General features: G+C 38.4%; 1 protein-coding gene across 2 annotated transcripts; it reads right to left on the bottom strand.

Moving 5' to 3' along the window:
- Positions 1–445: 445 nt before the first annotated feature.
- Positions 446–18,053, bottom strand: PRRG4 (proline rich and Gla domain 4). 2 transcript variants are annotated; one of them, XM_003993140.4, is made up of 6 exons: positions 17,920–18,053; positions 17,129–17,253; positions 9,620–9,783; positions 7,980–8,028; positions 6,662–6,794; positions 446–1,625 (listed from the first exon to the last, which is right to left on the bottom strand). In XM_003993140.4, the coding sequence occupies exons 2-6, from the start codon at positions 17,229–17,231 to the stop codon at positions 1,391–1,393; spliced, it is 684 nt and encodes a 227-aa protein (XP_003993189.2). In that variant the 5' UTR covers positions 17,232–17,253; positions 17,920–18,053; the 3' UTR covers positions 446–1,390. The 2 variants fall into 2 exon arrangements, with proteins under 2 accessions (XP_003993189.2, XP_019667794.2); XM_019812235.3 differs by lacking the exon at positions 17,920–18,053 and adding an exon at positions 17,593–17,726.
- Between the last annotated feature and the right edge of the window lie 8,033 nt (positions 18,054–26,086).

The raw sequence follows: 26,086 nt of genomic DNA, 5'->3' as shown, positions 1-26,086 counted from the left end.
AAATGCAATGCCTAGCAAAACAAAAAGAACAGAATTTTCTATTTTATTTGTCAGGAGTATGTTGTTTCTTAAGTTCCTGCAAAGAGAAAACAAATTCACATTTACATCCACACCCACTTACATAAATGTGTGCAAACACACTCATTCCAGAGGTTTATAGCTTATATTCTACTACATTCTTAAGGAAGACTAGTCATATCTACAATTAGAAGAAGAGACAAAAAGTATAGGTTAAAACGATTACTTATGATGTTTTGGGTCTAGACATTAAGAGGTACAAGGGGTTGTTGATAACTTTAGTCGGTATTATTATTATTTTTTAAAAGGTTATTTTATTTTTTTAAATGTTTATTTTTGAGAGAGAGCAAAGCAGGGGAGGGGCAGAGAGAGAGGGAGACAGAGGATCCAAAGCAGGCTTCATGCTGATAGCAGTGAGCTCGATGTGGATCTCAAACCCATGAACTGTGAGATCACGACCTGAGCCGAAGTCAGACACTCAAACAACTGAGCCACCCAGGCGCCCCTTAGTCAGCATTATTTTAATAGCAGAAAAGTAAATTAATTTTTCTAGGTTCTCAAACTATTATTTATAAACTTCAACACATTTTCAAGATAAATAATTATATATAGTGATACATAGATAATTTAGCAATGAAAATGGATATGTCAGTAGAATGGGCAACTTTATCAAGTTCTAGTCACTCCTAGATTTGAAGCCTATGTATTTATTTGACAGTATTACAGCCCTTGCAAATCCTTGCCATTGCAACCCTATACCCTCTGAAGAACTAACTCTCTAGCAAGTGATTTTTCTTTAAATTACTCCCTACTCCCCATAGCAAAACATGACTGACAGCAATTGTTAACAACTAAAACCTACAAATTATGGTTCAATACTATGCAATTATTTAAAATGTAAAACCCAGTGATTAAGGCCACCAATTTATACTGAAGTATCAAATTTTGTAAAGTATTTCCAACCAAAAAGAAATCTTAATAAAGGGTGAGTCCAATATGCTGACTTTGGTAATCTACTGATCAGAAATCATTTTTTTTTTATATTCAATGCAAGAAATCTATAACCTTTATCTGTATAAAGGATATTTACTAGTTCTAGCTATGGCATCCATAACAGAGTTTTTGAACCATTAAAATAAACAAAAAAGTGCTCTCTTCTTTACTGCAAGGACATGGAATCAAAGTTTCTTATCAAGCTGATAATGATCAAGTTCAGGTCCAAGATGCCAACAGAACTTCTGTGGTGTTGTACACATGCTTATTCTTTCTTTGTCCTTAGAGTTTGTCATAAAGGCTGATATGACATGTCTCTTTGGTTCAGTGAAAACAAACCATTCAAATAACATGAATCTCCTTTTTCACCATGATGGGCTTAGTGAGATGGGAGCGACATAGACTTTTTAAATACTCGAAACCCTTTTGCTGGCCCGGGATATGGTGGCGGTGGGGAAACATTGTGTTTTCTGGTCAGTGCCACTGCCTGCTCATAAGAAGGTAATCCTGTGTCCTCTACGGAAGGTGGTGATGGAGTCAAGGCAGCCTCCTCAGGTCTTCTGAAAATGATAGAGGGAGTGTGCCGGCCCCTTCTTACATAGGTGGCTGAAGAACTAAACGGAGAGACTGCAGTTAGATCTAGAAAGGCAGCATTTTAGGTTAAAATGGCAATAGTATAAAACCCAACTGACTATGTTGATAAAAGTTGATCAAAAGCTTATCAAAAGTTGAACTTTTCATAAAAGTTGTTGTTATTACTATAACAACAGTTTTATTTTACACATAAACTCTGATGAAAGAGCAAGCGTTTTGGAGTCAGACACAGGTATGAAACTGGATCCTATCATTTCATAGCTACGTGACCAAAGGCAAGTAATCTAACTCAGTTTCCTCCTCAATAAAATGTGGATAATGATAGCTACCTCAACAGAGTTGTATTGTGTGGATTCAGAAAGATGTCATATTTAAAGTATCTAAGCAGTGTCTGGAACACTATAATAAGGGCTCAAAACATACTAATTCCCTTTTTCTCCCACTCCTGACAGAGAACTTTCTCAAAATATGTTGTGAAACCAAATCTTTTCTTGTTGAAAGGCAGCATTACTCCAAGCCAAGGGAAGTGATGTCACAGAGATAATCACAACAGGTGATGCCTGTCTCTCTCCTATTGCCCCTGCAGTCCTGCTGCCTGGTCCATTCCTCCTAAACAGCACTTCTGTCATGTCCCTCTTCCCTGCAAAAGTGTAACCTGAAGCCTACTTTCCACTGAGTCAAGTTCAACTCCATGCCTCCTTTTTAGAGCCTCCCTTATCCTGGCCTCACCTTATTTTTTACAGCTTTTTGCTCTTGCGAAAGTACTATGTGCAATGAATTCTCTGTCCTGCCTCTGTGTTTTCACTGGCATTGTTTGCTTTCTCAGATTATTGTCTTTTCCACACTCCATTGACCTAAGACCAACAATTTTAAAAAATATGGCCTAGTTCAAGCCCCACCATTTTCACAAAACTTTGTCAGCTACACCAGCCAATGAAAATTAATATGCAACACAGGTCTAGTGTTTTGAAACTTTGTTTTCCCTTCTCACTATTGAATTACCAATTATAATTTAAACATTAGTAAATTTATCTGTTTAGACTGTGAAGTGGGCTGTACATGAAGCACTTATGTGTAAATCAAGTTCATAGAGCTATGGCTGATAAGATAGTTAGAATTCATAGGTTAATCCCCAACTTCTAGACAATATTTACAATATTCTTCCTAATAAGAGTTAAGCAGATGCAAAATACTGGAAACTTTTCCAAACCAAGGCAGTCAATTTGCACCTTGGAACACCTTTTCCTTGGAGGTAATAATGAGATATGAAACTAGAGGGAAGGAGACAGGATGACTAGCCTTTCAGTTAGCTGGGGGTGACTGAGAGCATCCATCACAAGTTTACTTAGAGGACTCCACACAATTCCTCATCTGCCAGAAATCTGGAACATAGTCATGGTAGGCTAGTCACTTGCCACCTTCATTAGCTTATGACCAAAAGTTCTATTTGTTTGCTGACAGAGAATAGGAGAGACAAGTGTTTTATTTGAACAAATAAAATTTTCCGTGTCTACTTTCAAATTTTAACATATAGAGACAGAGGCACATGGGTGGCTCAGTCGGTTACATGTAAGGCTCTTGATTTCGACTCAGGTCATGATCTCACAGTTCATGGGTTTGAGCCCTATATTGGGCTCTGAGATGACAGCATGGAGCCTGCTTGGGATTCTCTCTCTCCCTCTGTCTCTGCCCCACTCCTGCTTGTGCGTGAGTGTACGGGCTCATGCCCTCTCTCTCTTTCTCACAAAACAAACAAACTTTAAAGATATAGAGACAATATAAAAATTATTAAATAATCTACACAGTGATTTCTTATATACATCTTAAATGATTCATATCAGAAAGTATGCACCAATAACATTTCAAATAAACTGACATCATCTTATGCCCATTTTTCTCCATAAAATACAGGAACAAAGAAATGAAAAGATCTTATTTCCCATTTCTTGGTATGTTTGGACAGAGGAATGAGACAACTTTTCTGACAATAATCTTATTTTTTACTTTTTTCTTTCTCAAATATTTCCTCACCCTTCCCGCATTTCCAGACTTGCAAAATACAGAAAGAGAACAAATAACTCTGCTAGAAGAATTTCTTGGGATAACAGATGAAAAGTACTTTAGTGAGTGTTTAAAAGTTAATCCCCAAATAAGAGAATATCTCATAAACCTAGTTTTTAATGTCCCCTAAAATTCAAAAGGTTGTTTTGGGGATCAAAGTGAGAAAACAGATGTAAAAATGATGTGTGAACTGTATAGCATTATACTACACTAACATTAATAACTAATCCTACTTCTGTTTTTAATGATTTTTTAAAGTTTATTTATTTATTCTTAGTAATCTCTATACCCAACGTGGAGCTTGAACTCAAACCCCAAAATCAAGACTCTACACACTCTATGGACTGAGCTAGCCAGGCACCTCACTAATACTGCTTTCAAAATAGGAGATGGGCACCTGGGTGACTTAGCTGAGCATCGGACTTTGGCTCAGGTCATGATCTTGCAGTTTTTTTTTTTTCTTTCCAGGAAGCAACTTTATTTGTCTTGATCTTGCAGTTCTTGAGTTCGAGCCCTGTGTCGGGCTCTGTGCTGTCAGCATGGAACCCACTTCAGAGCCTCTGTCTCCCCCTCTGCCTCCCCCTCCCCCCCTTGTGCTCTTTTTCTCTCTCTCAAAAATGGATAAACATTCAAAAATACAAAATAAAGAGATATTACGGGTGCCTCGCGGGCTCAGTTGGTAAAGCATGCAACCTCTTGATCTCGAAGTCAAGAGTTCAAGCCCCCATGGTGGGTATAGAGATTACTTAAATAAATAAATAAACTTTAAAAAATAAAATAAGAGATATTCAGGGTTTTTAAATTTTACAATAACATACACAGAAAACATACATAGTAGAAAAATGAAGAAAAACAAAAGAGAAGAAAACGCCATGCATGAGGACACTGAATAATGGCTAGGCTATCACAGACCTTGAGTGCAATTATTAAACATGAGGGTATACACGAACCTTTTGGGAAAGACATTATGAATGGGGTGGAAAAGAAAGATAAAAGGCAAGAAGAGTCTCCATAGTCAATTTTGCCTGTATCTTCATTAGCCTGTGAGTTTACAGGACTCCCTCCCCTACTTGTGGAGAAAGCCACCCTGAATAAAATATTAGTCAAAAGTCCTAGAAAATGGAAAGACCTTGCTCATTTTCTATATTAAATAAGGTAAATTAATAAAAGTCTCTCAGCTTAAAAGATAGTGGCTTAAGAAGAATTAAGTAAGTTCTTCCTTACTTTCTCTCGTTTCTCAAAATTTTCCAGGATTTACAGAGCTCTCTGACAAACTCCTTTGTCCATGCGCACAGGTCATGTTAATGCCTCAGGGAGCTGTTCAGGAATTCCAGCTTGGGGATAGAATTACAATATATGTTGCCCCTGTCCTCCACCCTCTTTCTGCACCTTTGTTGTGGGCATCCTTGAAGGCTCTGTCCTTTTCCATCTGTCTTTTCGTCACACTTACAATATTTGCCTACTATCGTGGCTTCAGTTTTTTTTTTTTTTAAGTAATATTTATGCCCAACGTGGGGCTCAAAGTCATGATCCTGAGATCAACAGTCACATGCTTTACCAACCTGAGTCAGCCAGGCACCCCATGGCTTTAGTTTTTATTCTCCAGTAGATGAATCCTAATTCCACATTTGTTGTCCTAAACTCTTAATTTACGATGAAGAAAAAATTTTTATTGTGGCAAAATATATATAACATAAAATTTGCCATTTTTAACCATTTTTAAGTGTTGCAACTTAGTGGCATTAATTATATTCACAATGTTATTCAACCATCACCACCATTTGCATAACTCTTTCATCACCTGGTCATGGTCATGAGCTTTTCATAGATTTTGAAAGTGTGAATAGGGATATGTAAGCATCAATTTCAAATAGCCTGTTTAGCACTTAGTACTTTTTTTTAAATGAGGTTATTGTTACACTTACTCATCTACACTTACTGAGAAGGTAATAGAGATAATATAGAAGAGAATAACTTTTCATTTTTATGAGGATGCTGAGATTCTATTATCTAAACAATTATGGGTTTTATGAAGCCTTATGAAGCTTTATTAATGCGCTATTATCTTCAAGTGGTAACCATTTTATTTCATTCATTTTTATTTAAAATATCAATAAAAATGTTTGAATTTAAAACGAGTTACACTGATTTCATTGGGTAGCCACATGGCTAGATCTGCTCATACTGGGACTCGGAGTAAATGATGGGACTTCTTGCTTCTGGAAACAATGTGAGGACACTGGTATCTGCCTTCCCCTTGAGAAGGAAATATTAAACACTCAAGTTGACACTTGTGAATTCTCTTATATTCTTTTGAAGAACCTTGGAAATAGCGTCAATAGATTGTTTATGTAAGTGTTAAATTAGGCAACCAAACCACTGTCACAGACTAGAGGAGACCAGAGGGACATGTCAACTAAATGCAGTGTGGTATCTTGACTGTGTCCTAGAGCAAAAAAAGGACATGAATGGCAAAATTGGTGAAATCTGAATAAGGTCTAAAGTTTAGTTAACAGTAACATACCATTGTTGGTTTGTTTGTTTTACAAATGTTCTCTGGGAGTGTGAGATGTGAGATGTTAACAATGAGAGAAAGTGGATGAAGGATGGGAAAACTCTGCATTATCTTGGCAACTTTCCTGTATATCTAAAGTTATTCCAAAATAAAAAATTTACTTAAAAAAAACAGGCAGCCACTTTTATGCATTTAAAAATAACGACATAGAGGAGTGCCTGGGTGGCTCACTTGGTTAAGCATCTGATTCTTGGTTTCAGCTCAGGTCATGATCTTGTGGTTCGTGGGATCAAGCCCTGCATTGGGCTTTGCTCTGGCAGTGCAGAGCCTGCTTGGGATTCTCTCTCCCCGCCTTTCTTGGTCCCTCCCATGCTTACGCTCTCTCTTTCTCGAAATAAATAAACATTACAAAAATTTTTTTAATAAAATAACAATATAGAATGTATAATAGTGAATTAAATGTTTTTACTTGGTACTTACCCTGGATATTGTTGCCTGTTACACTTGGTGATACAAAGATAGTAACCAAGTAATCCAAAAATAACCAAAAATACTCCAGCAGCAATTAATCCAGTCAGAAGGCCCATGACATCAATTTTTTCTCTGTTGCCATCTTAAGAGAAGTCATTTAGTTAATATTTATTTAATATTTTAAAATCATTAAAAATATATACTAACTGGAAAGCACTACCTATGATTTCAATAAATTTAACACTGGATCTAAACATACTATTAAGCATCTAATAATATTGATTTTTCTAAAAAGTCTTTGTGTTAGCGACATGACCCGAAAAATTTGTAAATGGCACTTCCTAAAAGTCCTAGTTATAATTTCATTTATTTTATTTAATTTTTTTTAAGTTTATTTCTTTATTTCCAGAGACAGAGAGAGAATCACAAGCAGGCTCTACACTCAGCGTGGAGCCCAACATGGGGCTCAATCCCTCGACCCTAGGATCACAACCTGAGCTGAAATCAAGAGTTGGATGCTCAACCAACTGAGCCACCCAGGTGTCCCTCATTTACTTTAAACAGATCATATTAGATGAATAGTATTTAAGACTAAACATATTCTAGGGTGCCTGGCTGGCCAAGTTGGAAGAACGGGTGGCTCCTGATCTCAGGGTCATGAGTTCAAGCCCCATGTTGGGTGTAGAGATTACTAAATAAGTAAATAAACTTAAAAAAATACTAAACAAAACATTCTTTGTCTAACTAGGCACATTTCAGCATTAAATACACAGATAAATGTACTAAGAAACACTAGCATAGCAATGTAATAAAGTCTCCTCAGTGCTGGGGCTCTACCTGAGGGGAATGAAAGAGTTGGCAAAGAAGACTTGACTAAAAAGCAGCTACAAATGATAAATATAGATAAAATAAAGGATCTCCCCTCTGTAGAAGTTACTTAATTCTAACACTCTTAATTTACCTAGTAGCAGAAGTATTCCACTCACTTGTAATGGTAAAAGAGAAAAAAAAATTAAAATAGCTTACTACTTGGAACTAATGGAGTCCTACTTTTATTCTGTGCAAGTCTCGACTTAGCTGAGTTGTTTAAAACACCTTTAAGCCTATTATCTCATTTCCCTAGTATCTCACCAAACTTGATTTTCAGTGTGTAAAGATGAACGTGGCTTCCTCTGTCTTAGATAGCCCAGTGTATAATTGAGAAATCTTCCCTGGGTTTACATGGTATGTATGTTGAGCAACAACCAAACTCAAACAATGAAACTAAAATGTATTATAACAGAGAGAGGGTGGGAAAAACATTAAATTTGGTCAATTCTTGCCTTACCTGATTTTGTGGTTGGTCCTTTGATGGAATATTCTTGCCAAAATGCCATCTAAGAGAAAAGCAAACGTGCCAAGTTTATTTCATTGTTTTATTATCATTTCATTTGGTCCCAATGACCCACACAGGGGTGGTAAATTCTTGGCATGTGCCACAGGTAAGACACCAGTTTATTCAAGCTAGAGGGTGTGACTCATTCTAACTAAAGCACTAACACCCACCACTGTTTCTCCCAACTCTGAAATTGGTCAGGGGATTACTGGCCGTGCCAGCTCCCCACTGCTGTACCCTGCTGTTCTCCCTTCACCTGCTCAGAGTCCCCACTCAGGCATCAGGTGAAACTATCAGTGAGTCGGTGACAGCACCAAAGGTGGGAGCTGAAACCGTGGACCCATTACCAAGTTTGAAAAGGAGTCTGAACTTTTCTGTGCTAGGGGGGCCCTAAGTTTGCTAGATTTTATTGAAAGGTATTGATTGAGAAAGACATCCCTGAGATTCTGTAAGTTCAGTGTTTCTTGAGAGAATGAAGCAGATTTTAAGGAACCATGATAAAATCATTCAATGGGTTTGTGACAAACAGAATAAAATTTCAACAGGCACAACTGCAAGGTACAGACTTTGTTTTCTTTCTCCAAAAGATGTGGCAGATATCAGTGGGGAATGAGAGGCTGGGAGCAATTTTAGAAGAAAAAGGAACTAAGTTCCATTAATATCTGCATTTGAAGGATACCTAGAGCTCTTATTGACCAAAGAGTAAAACAGGACTCTTGAGGAAGGGAAAAAGGAGCTGTTATTTAATTTACAAAAGTAAAGAATTTGGATCACTTAACATTCTTTAAGAATGTGCCAGGTTATACAGGGATAGTGCTGTCCATTTTCTTTTTTTTTTTTTTTTTGTACTGTTCCAAGATTAATAGGTAGGATTTAATTCTATTTTAAAGGAGAACATCTAGGGGGCATGTGGGTGGCTCAGTCAGTTGAGTGTCTGACTCTTGATTTTGGCTCAGTTCATGACCTCACGGTTTATGAGATCGAACCCTGAGTCGGGATCTGCAATGACAGTGTAGAGCCTGCTTGGGATTCTCCCTCTTTGTCCCTCCCCACCCCCTTCAAAATAAATTAAAAAAGGGAGAACTTCTGAAAGTTTTTTCCCTTGAATTACACAGATATACCAAACAATAAACTCCTGAATGCAGAGACTATATATTTTGTATCTTCACTCTTTGGCAGAGCAGTTGACATAATAGATTGTTAATACATAACAGTAATCACAAAAGATAAGGTCACTGATAGGAAAATTTCTGAGTCTAGAATGATTGAAGCTAACTAAGAGTCCGAGAACTAACTCAAATAATATCTTAAAATTTAATTCACTCTGCCTTATAATTGTTTTTGAATATAAACATTAAACACACAAAATCATAGCATAATTGACAACTTGCTAATTACTACAAGCCCATTTAATTAAATATAAAAACCAAGTTTAAATAGCTTAATTATCATTTTAAAGAAGTAAAGAGGGGTAACAGGTATACAATCTTGATTTTATTTTAACCATAAAATCTCTGATGACTGAGAGTCACACTTTAAGTATCATTTAATAATAATAATTTCCAGTCAATTGACATTATCAACCAAATTACCGTTTTGTCTTCATCCACAAAAATTTCTCTGGCTTCCTCATAATTACAAAGTTCTTCTATGCACTCTCTTTCTAGGTCACCGGGCGTGAAGAGCTCCAAATCAAATCTATTGTATAGGAGGTGTCTACGTATGAAAAGGTTTGCTTCTTCTTTTGATGTGAAGACTAATAAAGAAGTAGAAAGATTTCAAAGGTTGATAAAAATAGGGCAGAAAATTTCTGTTTTAACTGTGGAAAAGTGAATAATTCTCTTGATGTAAGATTATACCAAATTTTCTTGTATGGTTTTAAGTCCTGACAAAAAGAAATCTCATCAGTAAAAATAATTTCTGTTAAATATGAAATACATATACTAGCATAAGTATAATTTTGATTTATGTCCAAATTATTAGCATAAATTAAAATTATTTAAACATCACTTTTCCCTCCAGACAATAGCATTTCCAAGAAATGACAGGTCAGACTATTCTACTTCTAAAGGGTTAGCTCTCTATTATCTTGACTGAGAAAAATTAGTTTGGTGTCATGGACAGAGTATTGGACTAAGAGAAGACAGAGATTCTCGGTTTTGATTTGGCTTAGCTATTGGCTGTGTATCCTGGGATAGTCACTTACATCTCTGGTTTGCTATTTCTTCATTTGTAAAATTGGAAAATGAACTAAATAATTACTAAGATCTTTTTATGTTTTAAAATTATAAATTCATACATTTACATTAATTTTTTTAATTAAAAAATTTTTTAATGTTTATTTATTTTTGAGAGAGAGAGAGAGAGAGAGAGACAGAGTGTGAGCAGGGAAGGCGAAGAGACAGAGAGGGAGACAGAGTCTAAAGCAGGCTCCAGGCTCTGAGCTGTTGGCACAGAGCCTGATTTGGGGTTTAAACCCATGAACTGTGAGATTATAATCTGAGCCAAAGTTGGATGTTCAAGTGATTGAGCCACCCAGGCGCCCCTAATTTAAAAAAAAAAAATTAATGTTTATTTATTTAAAAAAATTTTTTTTAACGTTTATTTATTTTTGAGACAGAGAGAGACAGAGAATGAACAGGGGAGGGGCAGAGAGAGAGGGAGACACAGAATCCAAAACAGGCTCCAGGCTCTGAGCAGTCAGCGCAGAGCCGGACGCAGGGCTCGAACTCATGGACCGTGAGATCATGACCTGAGCCGAAGTCGGACGCTTAACCGACCAAGCCACCCAGGCGCCCCATTGTTTACTTATTTTTGAGAGAGATGGAGCACGAGCAGGGGAGGGGAAGAGAGAGAGGGAGACACAGAATCTGAAGCAAGCTTCAGGCTCTGAGCTGTCAGCACAGAGCCCAACGTAGGACTCAAACTCACAAAGTGTGAGATCATGACTTGAGCCAAAGTCGGATGCCCAACCAACTGACCTACCCAGGCATCCCAATATGTTAAAAATTTTAGAGCAAGTTTATACTAAAAACTTATAAAATTTTAAATTTCTAAGTTAATAAAATTATAGGTTAATTATAAGATTAATTAAAAGACATTCAGCCCCAGGACACCTGGGTGGCTCAGGTTATGATCTCACGGTTTGTGAGTTCAAGCCTCATGTTGGGCTGGCTCAAGCCTGGAGACTGCTTTGGGTTCTGTGTCTCCCTCTCTCTCCTCTCTCTGCCCCTCCCTCGCTTGTGCTCTGTCACTCTCTGTTTCTCTCTTAAAAATAAATAAACATTAAAAAAAAAAAAAAAGACATTCAGTCCCTCCTAAAGAATTAGTTCCTTCTACCTACCCTCCAAATATGTGTCTCCAATACTTTATAAGACTCCCTCTATCTTTTCTGGGAAGGTAAATGGTAAACACGATAGAGTTTAGCACAGGTTGACACAAAACCAAAATGTCCCACCATGGCAGTATTTTAAAAACCCACAAACTTAAAACTCATTCTGGCATCACACAAAGAATGCTTAAAAAATCTTCCTCCTGGGGCACCTGGGTGGCTCAGTCGGTTAAGCGACTGACTCTTGATTTCCACTCAGGCCATGATCTCACAATTCCTTTTTTTTTTTTTTTTTTTTTTTTTAATTTTTTTTTTTCCAACGTTTATTTATTTTTGGGACAGAGAGAGACCGAGCATGAACGGGCGAGGGGCAGAAAGAGAGGGAGACACAGAATCGGAAACAGGCTCCAGGCTCTGAGCCATCAGCCCAGAGCCTGACGCGGGGCTCGAACTCACGGACCGCGAGATCGTGACCTGGCTGAAGTCGGACGCTTAACCGACTGCGCCACCCAGGCGCCCCTGATCTCACGATTCCTGAGATCAAGTCCACATGGGGCTCTGCACTGACAGTGAGGAGCCTATTTGGGACTCTGCCCCTTCCCTTCTGTGTTCATGCATACTATAAATAATAAACATTAAAAAAAAAAAAAAAGAAATCTTGTTCCAGGTCACATTACCAAGACTGGAATTCAGAAACTGTGAAAACTACGACAAATGCTTAAAAGAATTTGGTATTTCTCACTGCTAACCATTACTATACAGGAAGAATATATTAAAGTGGGCGACTGAAATACTGAGTACTAATGAGAGAGCATGGCTTGAAAGATTAATATTGATTTGTGAATGATCTCAGGTTAGCCATTTATTCTTAGTCCCTTGAGAACAGTCACACCTTGTCCAAGATATTTTTTTTCCACTAATCAATCACCTTTCCAAATAGGTCTGAATCTTATAGTGCTATTTTGTACAATACAATAGCCATTAGGCACACATATGGCTATTGAGAACTGAACTACGGCCAGTTTGAATTGAGATGTGCTATAAATGTAAAATATGCACTGGATTCGAAAGACTTAATTAAAAAAGTGAAATATATCAATGTCTTATATTGCTTATATTTGGAAATGATATTTAGGATATAATGGCTTAAATTAAATATATGAAAAACATATAATTTTATCAATTATTTTTACATTTTTAATATGGTTATTAGAAAATTTTAAATTTGGGGGGCACCTGGGTGGCTCAGTAGGTTAAGTGTCCCGACTTTGGCTCAGGTCATGATCTTGCAGCCCCCTGCATCAGGCTCTTTGCTGATAGCTCAGAGCCTGGAGCCTGCTTCAGAGTCTTTGTCTCTCTGCCACTTCCTGCCTTATGCTCTGTCTCTCTCTCAAAAATGAAAAAACATTAAAAAAAAGAAAAGAAAAAAAGAAAATTTTAAATTATTTATGTGGTTTACATTATGTTTCTATTGGTCTGCATTATTCCAGCATATACATATCTATGTTATAAATAACATGTATGGGCTATTTGGACTGGGGTGGTGGGGAAGCTAGAATGGAATCACTGTTGATAACTGTTTTCAGAAATATTCTAGGGGCGCATGGGTGGCTCAGTCAGATGAGTGTTGGACTCCCTTTTTTTAAAAAAATTTTTAATGTTTATTCATTTTTGAGAGACAGAGAGAGACAGAGCATGAGTGGGGAAGGGGCCACAGAGAGGGAGACACAGAATCTGAAATAGGATCCAGGCTCTGAGGTGTCAGCACAGAGCCCAATGCAGGGCTCAAACTCACAAACTGCGAGATCCTGACCTGAGCCAAAGTTGGACGCTCAACTGACTGAGCCACTCAGGCGCCCCTAGATGAGTGTTGGACTCTTGATTTTGGCTCAGATCCTGGTCCCAGGGTCATGGAATCGAGCCCCAAGTTGGGCTCTGTGCTAAGTATGGAACCTGCTTGGGATTCTCTCTCCCTCTGCCCCTCTCCCCTGCTCGTGTTCTCTCTCTCTCTAAAAGGAAAAGAAAAGAAAAAAATATTCTAAAAGGCAACCAGTATGATGAAATCTTTCTATTCTTTATTCTCCCTTGTCTTCTTATAGATTTTATGCTACTACCAAATAGAGACAAAATGAAAAAATTTCCAAGTCACCATCATCTCTCATTGGGATTCTTACATTGGTCCTCGAAGGGGTTGCCTTGCTTCCCTACAGTCTGTTTTTAACATTGTGTTGTAGCCTGACTGGCTTCCATTGCACCTTTGTACTTGCTATTTCTCCTGAACAGAACTTTCTTCTTTCAGTTTGTTCTTCCATCTCCTTTAGGATTTTGTTCAATGTTAGCTTAACTCCCATCCCCACCCACCCACCTCTGGCACTCCCCTGTCCCTTACTATACTCTGTTTTTCTCCATAGCACTTATCACCATCAGGTGTTTTATATGTGTTACCCACTTACTTGTTACCACTATTTCCCTCACTAGAAGAAAAAATTTCATTCAAGTAGGCATGCAGTTCCTGACACATACAAGGCACTCAAAAAACTTTACTAAATGAATGAATGAACTCAACTTTTCTATGTTGGGAAGAAACTCTTGGACCTAAATTCTACTAGTTAAAACAATTCATAGGTATAATCTGGTATTACTCAGTTTATTGTAGGTTTAAAATACTAAACCAGTGATGAAGTAACTCATGGCCTGCCTAACTTAGCTATACTTACTACATGAAATCTAATTTTAGAATGGAGAATTAGAAATCTGCTTTTGTATTGCTATTTCTCAGATGTGGCTAGATCTTTACATTTTATTGGTTAAGAAAGCAATGCAAATTTCTCACTGTTGGTCTTTCCTTCAAGCAGGTTATTTGAATTATAAAAATACTCTGCTCTCCATGGGCGACTGGGTGGCTCAGTTGGTTGAGTGTCTGACTTTGGCTCAGGTCATGATTCCACGGCTTGTGGGTTTAAACCCCACATTTGGTTCTGTGCTGACAGCTTGGAGCCTGGAGCCTCCTTCAAATTCTGTCTCTGGCTCTCTTTGCACCCTCCCCAAATATAAAATAACATTAAAATTTTTTTTAAAAAACACTCTGTGCCCTCCAGATGGGATTCAATAGAACTACTTTCAACTTGAAAGGAAAGTAAGAAAGAGAGAATCATCAACAGTTTTATTGTTCTTGGGATGATACTTATGCCAGTAAAATCTTCACCCCCAAATTAAACATGGCCTCCAGGGGCTGCTGTTTGCCACTTCCCTGAGTGTGAAAGTTCTGATTCCATCAGTGGTTGACCTCAGACTTTCAGTGCTTCATTAAACTTGTTCCTGCCACCCTTTTGATCTTAGGAGAAATACTGTCCTTTGTTGTTTGGGTCCTATGTAACTGTGAATTTGTTTGTTATCCAAAGAAGCAAACCTCCTGGTCCTGGGGCATTCGGGACTTCCTGTGAGAGTTCCTATTTTCCCTCCGCCCATTGCTGGAGGATATGCGGTCCTTAGTACTTTTGTATTTGTCTCCTCAGGTTCTCTTCCCATGTTGATTTCTCCCAGTTAAGGCTGTCCTAAGAGGCTGTCTCTGCTTTCCGATGTTTCAAACCCACCAACCCAGGGATTTTATTTGCTCCCTCTCTCCTTCTCCCTCTCTCATGCCATGTTTTCTAAATAAACTCCTTTTAAGTCATTTCAACTCCACCCTTGGGCTTTATCAGAGTTTAGCTGAAGGTCCTTTATTTTCCTGGTTACTTTTCATATCGCCACTTATTATTGGCTTCTGTGCCATACAACTCTCCAGAGACAGAGTTACTGCTATTCTTTCCTCTCTCTGGAGCTCTCTGTCCCTACCTCTGTCACAGAGCTTATGGAGATTATCTCTTTACATCCTACCCTCTTTGCCAGATGAAGAGGTCTTCCAGGGCAGGGACTAGTCTTTCACTGCTGTATCTCCAGCACCTAGCATTGGGCCTGGCACATAGTATGTGATAATAAAGTGATTACTAACTGAACAAATTAGCTTTTTAAATATATAGGATTCCTTGGGGCACCTGGGTGGCTCAATCAGTTAAGCATCTGACTCTTGATTTCAGCTCAGGTGTGGTCTTGAGGTTTGTGGGATTGAGCCCCACAATGGGCTCCACACTGACACCTCCGAGCCTGCTTGGGATTCTCTCTCTCCCTCTCTTTCTGCCCTTCCCCCACATGCGCTCTCTCTCTCTCTCTCTCTCTCTCTCTCTCTAAATAAATAAATAAATAAATAAATAAATAAACTTAAGAAATACAGGATTTCTTGTTTACATTTTCCACAGATATTTCTAGTCTTCTGCCCTCGAGTATGATCTCTAAATTCCTTCCATAGTCTGTGATGTCCTTGAGAATGTCTTTTATGTCTGTATTATGTGAATGAATGAATATACTCATAAGCATACTGGGGATCAGCACCTGGTCTCACTGAGTGTAGACCTTCAATCTTACATATGCGGTATAATTTGGGAGGCACCGAGAAGGATCTCCTTCTAAAATCTGTCCCTATACTCACTAGCTAGCTTATCCATTGCCTAGAATTCTGCTATTAGGGTTTGACTCCTTTGGGTTAAGATACCTATCCTTTTGGGTTAAGATGTCCTATCTTAAAATACACACACACACACACACACACATGCACACACAGACACACACCCTCCTGGAAGGTTTAATACACTCAGCTTTATTAATCATTAATAAGTTATCCAGGAGTATTAGTGTAACAGATCCTTCCCAAATGAAAATGAGCTGAGACTAGATCTGATGAGAAGGAACAAGGGACAGGAATGTGTGGAGAACGAAGTAGATCCAAAATATTGGCACTGGGTAGGGAAGCATAATGGCTAGGCAGAGAGAAGGATGCTGAAACCAAAGCCAATTTTTTTTCTTTTCTGACTTTTCTTTTTTTAAAGTTTATTTATTTTGAGAGAGACAGAGACAGTGCAAGTGGGGGTGGGGCAGAAAGAGAGGGAGAGAGAGAGAGAATCCCAAGTAGGCTCCTCACTGTTGCACAGAGTCCAACGTGGGGCTTGAACTCACCTAAACCAAGAGAGCGGAAACCAAGAGTCCAAAGCTTAACCAACTGAGCCACCCAGGCACCCCTCTTGTCTGTTTTTGTCTAAGATAGACTTTTAAAATGTGATCAGGAACCAGTCTGTTTATGACCTGGAACCCGCAAGGTATGAAATTCTAGGTTAGCAAGCCCCAAGCCTAATCTTCCCACAACCATCTGACTTCATCCAGATAATCAGACAATTTGATGTCAAAAAGCACCTCAGGGATCGTTCTACTCTCCACTCCCATCTATTTACAGAGGAAGAAATTCAAGTGGAGAAGGGTTAAGTAACTTGCCCAGGGTCTTATCACAAGTCCAGACTAGATCCTGGACTCCTTGTCCATCCTTCCAGGAAGAACAAGTAATTATGCTCATTATAATTACCACATCGCCTCATCTAGAAAAACGGCACTCACTGATTTTCAGAAGGTGAAACAGGCTTTCCATTCAGTGAACCACAAACAAGGTCTTAAATATATATTTATCAAAAGTAACCTACAGAAATAAATTTGTATAAATTGTACCCAACATAACCACAACATTGCCAAACAAACCACAAATTAAACTAAGGGATATTTTGGTGCTTTTTATGATTGATGGGGGCATGTAATTTCAAAGACTACACTTTCTCGCTGGAGATCTGTAATACGTGGCTCGGGTTTCCGGGGTGGGAGGGGGGTTCCTCGGAACGGAGGCCATGCTTACCTTCTTCTCCAGCATGCCCAGACTCCTTTGGACTTCTTGTGCAATGAGGAAACGCGAAGGTAACTATGCGCAGTTGGCTGAGAAAAACCAGAAGTGTAAACATAGTCTGGTAACTGCCAAACAAACTGAAACAAAATAACAACAGCAAAAAGTCAAAAAAGCCCTTGGCTCAGCGCTTTGAGTTTTCGTGGGAACTGAGTCACCCACCTGCTGCGCTCCCAGCAACCGCCCGACTGCGCCCCGCTCTCGGGTTTCGGTCACCCGGGCCCGACCCGCGCCCGGAAAGCGGCTCCGAGAGCGCCTAGTGACAAATGCTGCGCCCCCGGTGCTCTGCCGACTGCTGAGCCGACACCTGTCGCCGCGGGCAGCCCTCTACCTTCAGTTCCAATCGGACCCGGTCCGCCGAGGGGGCCCCGCTCTGAGAAACCCATTCCCGGCCCTAGCCAAGCCGTCGGGCCCCGCACCTGAGGCTCTGGGCGCATGTTCCTGCAGTTCCCGGGCCGAAGCCCCGTCGGCGGGTGGTCCCTGCGGCCGCCAGACCCTCCGTCCCGGCGTCCCCGACCCCCAAATCTCGGGGACAATCCCGGCCTCTCTCTCCGCAAGGCCGGAGTGGCCTCCGCGTTCGGGCCGTGGAAGCGCCTGGGGTCTGCGGAGGGGCGCCCGGGGACGCGAGGCGTTAAGTTCCTGCCTTGATCCCGAGAGGCCGCGGAGCAGAGCAGTGGGAGAGGGAGGGCGGAGGCGGCTACCTGGGGAGCACCCGCCGCGCTCCTCCTCCCCGGGGGCCGGCCTACCTGCGGCGGGCGGGCGATCCGCGGGTGCTTCCCGAGCCGCCGCAGGTTCAGCGGGGAGCCTCGGGCGAGCCCGGCCGCCTGCAGCCAGTTCTGGCCCCGCCTTGGCGCGCGGGTGGCAGGTTTTGGACTGGTTTCTAGACCCGGCGTTGCTTGCGAGTTCAGGGGGCGTTTTCAAAAGTGCTCGGTGGTAAGCAGAGCGCCCCCCGGCGCATCCCGCGGGCTTGTCGCTTTGGATTTCCCTGGGCTAGGGGTCTGTCTTGTGGTTACTTTAGGTCAGCGGTTCTCAGAGGGTGGTCCGGGAACGAAAACAAAATATTCACCAGAGAAAATACACTTCACTAGTAATAGGAAATGGGAAGTGACTTTAAAACTAATCGATTACATTGGTTTTCAAATCGTGGTCCGCCAGGTCTTGGGATGTTTCTAAGATCCTTTCAAGGGGTCTCCTAGGTCAAAACTATTTCCATTAGGGTAAAAAGACATGATTTGCCTTTTTCACTTCCGTTGTCTCACGACTGTACAACGGAAATTTCCAGAGGCCATTTGACGTGAATGGTGTCATCACTCTAATAGAATGCCTGTATGGATATTATCGTGTTTTCTATGGTAGTAGGTTTAAGTATCCATATGCACGTTTCTATAGATTAATAAAGTTAATTTGTTCTCACTACTGTAATTTAGCTGTCTTTGATCGTACCTGCCAGCATAACTGTAACCTCATTATTTAAAAAAAAAAAACAAAAGCAAAAACATCTTGAAATCTTGAACTTTTCTTTGAGTGTATGAGGAAACAACAAAAAAGTACACTTTGTTGTCTTGATTTGGAATGATATTTTGAAAATATCTCAGTTTTAATATGTAATATGATCTAATCAGATATAATTCACATAAGTAAAGGCTCTATAGGGCCCTTGATAGAGTGTAAAGCGTCCAGAGACCCAATCGTTTGAGAACTGGTGCCTCAAGTAATGAAGGCAGCAGGCTGTAAGAGGACCTATTCAGGTAACATTCACATCCTTCATTGTCCAAATAACATGCTTCACAATTCTTTGAAACATTACTTAAGATTCTGAGGGGTCCCTGGGTGGCTCAGTCGGTTAAGCCTCCAACTTTGGCTCAGGTCATGATCTCACAGTTCCTGACTTCCAGCTCTACCCACGTTGGTCTCGGTGCTGACAGCTCAGAGCCAGAGCCTGCTTCCGATTCTGTGTCTCTCTCTGTTCCTTCCCCGCTTGCACTCTGTCTCTCTCTCTCAAAAATAAACATTAAAAAAAAAAAAAAAAGATTCTGTGCTTTGACCAAGGTGGCTTGGCACTTGCTGGAAATCAGAGGAAACATTTTTTTCCCCTTTCTAGTTTTTTATTAATTCAGTATCCACCCAATTCTTTTTTTCTGCTCACCAAGGCTATTGCCTACTGTATTCTAATTATTTAGAATTAACTGAATTCTTCCTAGATTTTCTGCAGAAATTTTGTCTTCATTGATTCCTTCAGCATAGTGCTCTTTCTTTCTTTCCCCTTTTCCATATTTTTTCCTCCTCGGTTTCCATTTGTCCACCTTGTTCTCTAACTTGTTTCTAGGATAGATCCTTCTTCTCTCCTTCAATCCTTTTATCGTTTTTAAGCAACTGAGATCAGACAAAGAAGAGACTAGAAATGATTTCTTGTGGTTGACATCTTAGAACAGGAAACAAGAATGTGAGCCTGTAAAGTTCTCATAAGGGCAGGAACTGATTTATTTATCTTTACATCCTCCATGGTACCCAGCAGAGAACCTTTTATGTTGTTCATGCTCAATACATTATTTTTTTGGACGGAAGCAATTTATTTTCATGTAGGAAAACTGCTTCACACTATATGGGGAGAGGCAAATGGTCAATGCCTCATGCTGTGGAATAAGCAGATGTGAACTTTGGTGACATTCCTTGGTAGAATGCATCCACTCACATATCTGGATATTTGGACCAAAACAAATGAGGCTTTGTGCTCTCATCAAATATCAAAGTTTATAGTCTGAGAGGGGAGTCAGATACAGAAATGAAAGTGTTTCTCAGTGGTGAATTACATCCCTGCATGTTTCCCTGTAATATTGGATCCTAAGGAATTTTATAGCATTTGGCAGGATGCACACAAACTTCAACCACTATAGAATTACAAGATATTTTGGGATTAGATAACAAAGAAAAAAAGAGAATAACCAGTAACAACTGCCAATTGTCCACACTGCCAATTTCTTCTGTTATTTACTCGCTGTGCTCATTTTCTTCTTTGTGGCGTTTGCTTTTTAAAGTCACAATATTCCTATGCTTTTCTTCCAAGGAATTTTAGGTGCTTTATTCTGGCCATCTGTGGAATCGGGTCAGATGTTATAAGAGAGATACTGAAGCATGAAGCACGAAGAAGTAAAGGGTCTTGAATAGTCATTGGCCAAGTAGTAGCCTGGCTCTTGATTCTTCCCAGTGGTGTTGTTGTTTTTAAAGTTTATTCATTTATTCTTGAGAGAGAGGGAGAGAGAGAATCCCAAGCAGAGCCTGATTGGAGCTGGAACCCACGAACTGTGAGATTGCAACCTGAGTCGAAATCAAGAGTTGGATGCTCAACCAATTGAGCCACCCAGGTGCCCCTTCCCTGTGCTTTTCTGAGTTATTAAGAAGCAATGGAGGGCAGTAGGTAAAGTGTTATTTGATTTCAAAAGAAATAAGAAAAAAAGTCAGAGCAATGAGATGAATGGACTTGGATTAATGTGATAATGCATCTCTGAGTTTAAGCGTATACCCACCCATTTACCTGTGTGAACTCAAGAATGAAATGAAAACTCATTTTACTGTGTGGGCATGAGGATTGACTCAGGGACTGTGACAGGAAATGTTAAGGTTGCGGCCACGAAGCTTTGCAATGTAAGGTCACATCCACGTTCTTATAGACACACTGATGACTGTGTCATTATCCTATTCAGAACGGGAGATACAACTTTACTGAACTTATGTTTCTGTGACATTTTAGCTTTGACATTTCAACAGCAATTGTTTGCTGTTTTAATTTATCCCAGTAAAATCAGTAGGTGGAAAATGAAAGACTCCTACTGTTCAAGGTTGGTTATATATTCGAGTGCAGGTATGTTCAAATTCAGCAAATAGGCAAAGGGACTAAAGATTTAATTTTAAACATTTATGTGAAGCCCTCTAAAGGAACTTTTGACTACAACTCATTTTTAATTCTATCATTCAAGAACAATGATTAATAACAAAATTAAATAAAATCAAGAACAGTGTGAAAGGTAATCCGATTTCATGGTCATCAGGTTCTGTGTCATGCTGTGAGTAGTACTAAGAGCTATATGCCATGCTGTAAAAAAAAAAAAAAAAAAAAAAAAAAAAAAGGTAATCCTTATAGACCTTACAGGCACACAGGAACTTGAATCAACATGCTTCCAAACTACCCTCAGGGGCCTGTGACAGGGACTTATGTCACAGTTGATCACAAAACTCTCACTCTTTGTTCAAACTTCAGCATTTTTACAATTATAATTCTTTCAGACATAGTTTATCATCATAATCTTACTTTCTGATTGACACAATTTTTTTCTGCTTCTTTTTTTGTAAACTCATGTTCATATAATCATGATGTTCTAAGTAAAAACAGATTGTTTCATATACAAGGTCATGTGACATCGATTGCAAAACCATGCTTTCCATGCACATGTGTGAAAAGGGAGTTCAAACAAATCATGCATTTTAGCCATACAATTGACAACATTTAAGTGTCTTTCATTTATTCTGCCTCAAAGAATGATGACTAACTCTGTATTGATGTTACTGGGACTGATTAAAGACACGTTATACAGAGGAACTCTTAGGAAATCTAAAACCCAGGATCCTGTTTATCCCTCTTTGGTGAAGGACTCTCCTTTTTTATTTTCTGTACCACCCTGGCTTGAAGCTTTCAAATGGCAGTTCTCAATAACTGAGTTTTGACATATAAAATGTGGCTTTTAAAGTATTATTTCTTTTACTGATGTACAGTAATGGCATTAGTAAAACTTTTGGCTCTCCCTTGTCTACTCTGAACACTGCCACTCTGACAGTCCTTGAGAGCAAGGAACAAAATTCAATAATCTCTGTACCTCACCTAACACATAGCAGGCTTTCCTAACTGCTCAGTGAATGAAAGAATGAATAAAATTGCTTCTTTCTCACTAGATCACTTTGAACAAATTACTTTTCTGAACTCTCTCTGCCTCTTCTGAGACATTGAGGATTTGGCCTAAATGAACTCTAAGATTTCTTCCTATGCTAAAATTCTATGGTTCTTTGAACACCTTTGATAATAGAAGGGTAAAGAGGTTATATTTAAGTGACTTTCTAATTATTCTTTCCTGTTCTAGGTAGTGTTGGATTACTTGCTTTTATATAATTTATATGACTTAGAAGGACAGTAATCATATGAAACTGTAAATTTTAAAATTGGCTGTATACACAAATTACACATTTTATCCTTTGTTCACTTATAATTATATAAAATGGGAAACTAATATAATTTTCTATGTGGCAAAAGGGATACTAAAATATTTTTAGATTTTACTTTTATTAGCTTCTCTTGCTCTGATAACTTGATTTATACTTTTCAGTTTTGTGTTATCAGGTAACATTGCTGCTGAATCTTTTTTCTATTATCAGGACTCTTATTTTTTTCCAACTTTACTTTCTTTTTCTCAGATTTGTATTGAATTTATATATATTTTTTATATTTCTACTATGGTTTCCTCTGTTATAGCTCCCCTACTGCCTCAATATTTTTTTTTCATTTTTTTCCCCTCAGAATTTAGAATTTATAAACATGGGGCACTTTGGTCTATCTTTCCTCTTTAAGGACAGCCAAATTTTCCTTTTGAGGCACATATTGTGCCTTTCATGAAATTATCTATTGTGTTGGACACACAATAAATACATACTGAATGAATTAAATTAATTATTAAGAATGTATTCATTTTTCAAACAAACAATCCCTCCATCCAAGCTTGTAGATAAAGACAACAGATTGGTGGTTGCCAGAGGCATAGAGTGAGGGGTGGGTGAAATGAGTAAAGGTGGTCAAAAGGTACAGGCATCATCATTACATCATAGGGATGTACTGTACAGCCCAGTGACTATAGTTAATACTGTACTGCATATTTGACAGTGGTTAAGAGAGTAGGTCTTAGAAGTCCTCATCAGAAGAAAAAGAACTTTTTGTAGCTATGTGTCATGATGGACTTATTGTGGTGGTTATTTTGCAATGTATACAAATACTGAATCATTATGTTGTATATCTGAAACAAATATAATGTTGTATATAAATTATACCTAGATAAAAAATTAAAAAGGAATTCTTTTTACCATTCTCTTCTATTTTGTTTCTGTGTTCCCTTTTCCCATTCCCCAATAATATCTTTTTCCTGCCATTCTCTCATATTTCTTCTAAGTTGTTACTTTGGAAAATTTTTGTTTTTCTCATGATTTTCAACTCTCTTATTTTTTTCCCCTCTTTGAAGAATTTCTATAACTTTCTTAGGTTGAACCACATGAAATTGCCACTGTTATGGATAAGAAAATGCTTAATATCAGCAGTTTCATGTGGTTCAACCCAATCCTTTCCCTCAGTGCCTAGTGCAGTGCCTGGCAGATTACTATTTTCTGGATGAAGAAATAAGTAAAGCCTCCTTTTCATCAGTTTCACTGAAAGCCTAGATGACTTTAGACAGAGAGCTCTTTATCAGTTGTGGATTCAGAGGTATTAATCATCTTACCAGATTTGCTCATTGCCTGATTTAATTAGTTCTTTTCTTTTTTTCTTTCTTTCTTTCTTTCTTTTTTTTAATATTTATTTATTTGGGGGAGAGCGCAAGCAGGAGAGGTGCAGAGAGAGGAGAACAGAGGATCCAAACCAGGCTCTGCACTGGCAGGCTGACAGCAGCAAGCCCGATATGGGACTTGAATTCATGAACCACCCACAAGATCATGACCTTTGTGAAGTCAGATGCTCAGTCAACCGACTGAGCCACTCAGGTGCCCCTATTTGTTCTTTTCATCAATGTGCTAAAGATAGACATGAAGATATGCTAGTAGGCAATCATGTGGTTACCTACATCAGTATTATTATACACAAATTTGCAAGAATGTTAGTAAACATAAATTTACGGGGTGTGCACCTCTATGAGCATTTGTGAATACATGTGTGATTAACATCTCAAAAAGCTGAAATATGTTAAAAGTAGCAGAAATAGAAAGGAAGGTTAGGTTTCTTAAAATACAGTATTATTTCAGTCTCATTAGCAGTAACATGAAATGTCTGTCATTCCCACAATGTTCACCTCTGAAAATCCACCATCTTCAATGTAAATTCAACTCTGAGAATTACGCACACTGAAATAACAGCAGAGTCCTCCAGAGGAGGCTTATTAATTAAAAACCATTTTAGGTTTCCTGAGTTCCTGGATGACTAGAATTGCTGACACTGTCCATGAAGATGTTTAGTTCAGGGTACCTTTAATACTTTACTATGTTAATTTATAAGCCCATCTTTTCTAACAACCAAGATCTTTTTTTCACTGCATTGACAAACAGGTATGGAAATTTTAAGAAATTTAGTAAGTGAATCAGGGGGAGCATTGAAACTAGGGTTTCTGAAAAAAAAAGAAAAGAAAAAAAAGAAACTAGGATTTCTGGTTTCTACCCAATAGAATTTCCACTTCACCCCACTGGTATTAGAATTTCACTTAATCATCTAGCATTTATGATTCATGCCCTATGAATCATGAAGAGTTTCTTTTGTTCTGTTTTAGTCACAAAAAGGTGAAGTTCATGATCTGACTCTGACATATGGCGTCAACCTGTCATGCAAGGAAAAAGATACTTTTTCTTTCTTTTTTAAAAAATAAATTCCCAATTATTTAACAGCAAAGCAATATATACCCTTTGTAAAACATCCAAATGATATAGAAGTTAATTAGTAAAAAGATACCTTTTCCAAAAGAAAATTGTTGTTTCTACACAGACTAATCCTTTTCAAATGAACTCTGAAGAACTGATTAAATGCTTATGTCATAGAAAAATTTGTTGAATTAAAAATGTGTTTTTAAGAGTTAGTTGCCTGTCTCACATATTACTCCCTAGTAAACTCCAGATGGCTTTAAGAATAAAATGAAAAAAATTATCCCATAAAAGAATTAAAAGAACTTATAGGTGGATAGTATGTTCTCCTAGAGTTGAGAAGGACTCTTTAATAATAAAAGCAAAGCAAAAGTAATAAAGAAAAAAATAATATATTTGATTTCGTAAAAATAAAATATTTTTACACATTATAAGACACGATTAAAGTCAAAAAGAAAATGACAAACTGGGGGAAATATTTGAAACATATATGACAGGGAAGGAGTTAAAATCTTTACCTTTTAAAGTATTGTAACAAATCAACAAGGAAAAAGATTATTTAAAACACATGTTCTCCGACAACATCCCGGAGAAGAAATATGAATAGCCAGTAAGTAAACCTTAGAAAACATTCAGTTTCACTAATAGTCAAAGAGATGAGAAGTAAAATGAGACTAATTGTTTTTGTTAATTACATCAGTCCTGAGAAGGGTGTGGTAAGAAGGGCATTTTCTGCTCACTAGTGGAATAACCATATTAGAAAGCAATTTAGCAATTCATTTCGATAGGTGTAGAGATTCTGTTCTTAAACATTACAAGAGATCATTGACTCATCTATTTTCATTGACCTCACTATTGCACTTTTGCGTTGCTGATTTGTAAAGATGGTATCTCATGAATCATTCTCTAATTGCAGATCTAATGTCTTCTTAGTGATCTCTATATTTATCATTTTCTAGATCTATCATTAAGTTGTAGTTTATTCAGAAACGTTTTTTAAAAGTTAAGCTGACTTCAACAAAGTAAACTGGTTAAGAAATGCTTTTATTATGGTCTATTACAAATGCAACACTTACCTTATTGTAGACAAAGGTAGGGGATAAGGACAAGAGGAAAAAGTGGCTAATTATATCTCCAAGTATGGCACTTGGAATAAATCATTCCAGGTCTTTTTCTAGCCACAAATTTATGTCTGTATTATACATGTTGTCAAATTACCCTCTAGAAAGTGTTATAAATGTATATGCTCATTTACATATA

This window comes from Felis catus, chromosome D1 (genome assembly GCF_018350175.1).
Source record: "Felis catus isolate Fca126 chromosome D1, F.catus_Fca126_mat1.0, whole genome shotgun sequence".
In the NCBI taxonomy this organism is placed as follows: Eukaryota; Metazoa; Chordata; class Mammalia; order Carnivora; family Felidae; genus Felis; species Felis catus.
Note: the sequence above shows the minus strand (reverse complement) of the source record. Positions and strands in the feature narration are given on the sequence as shown.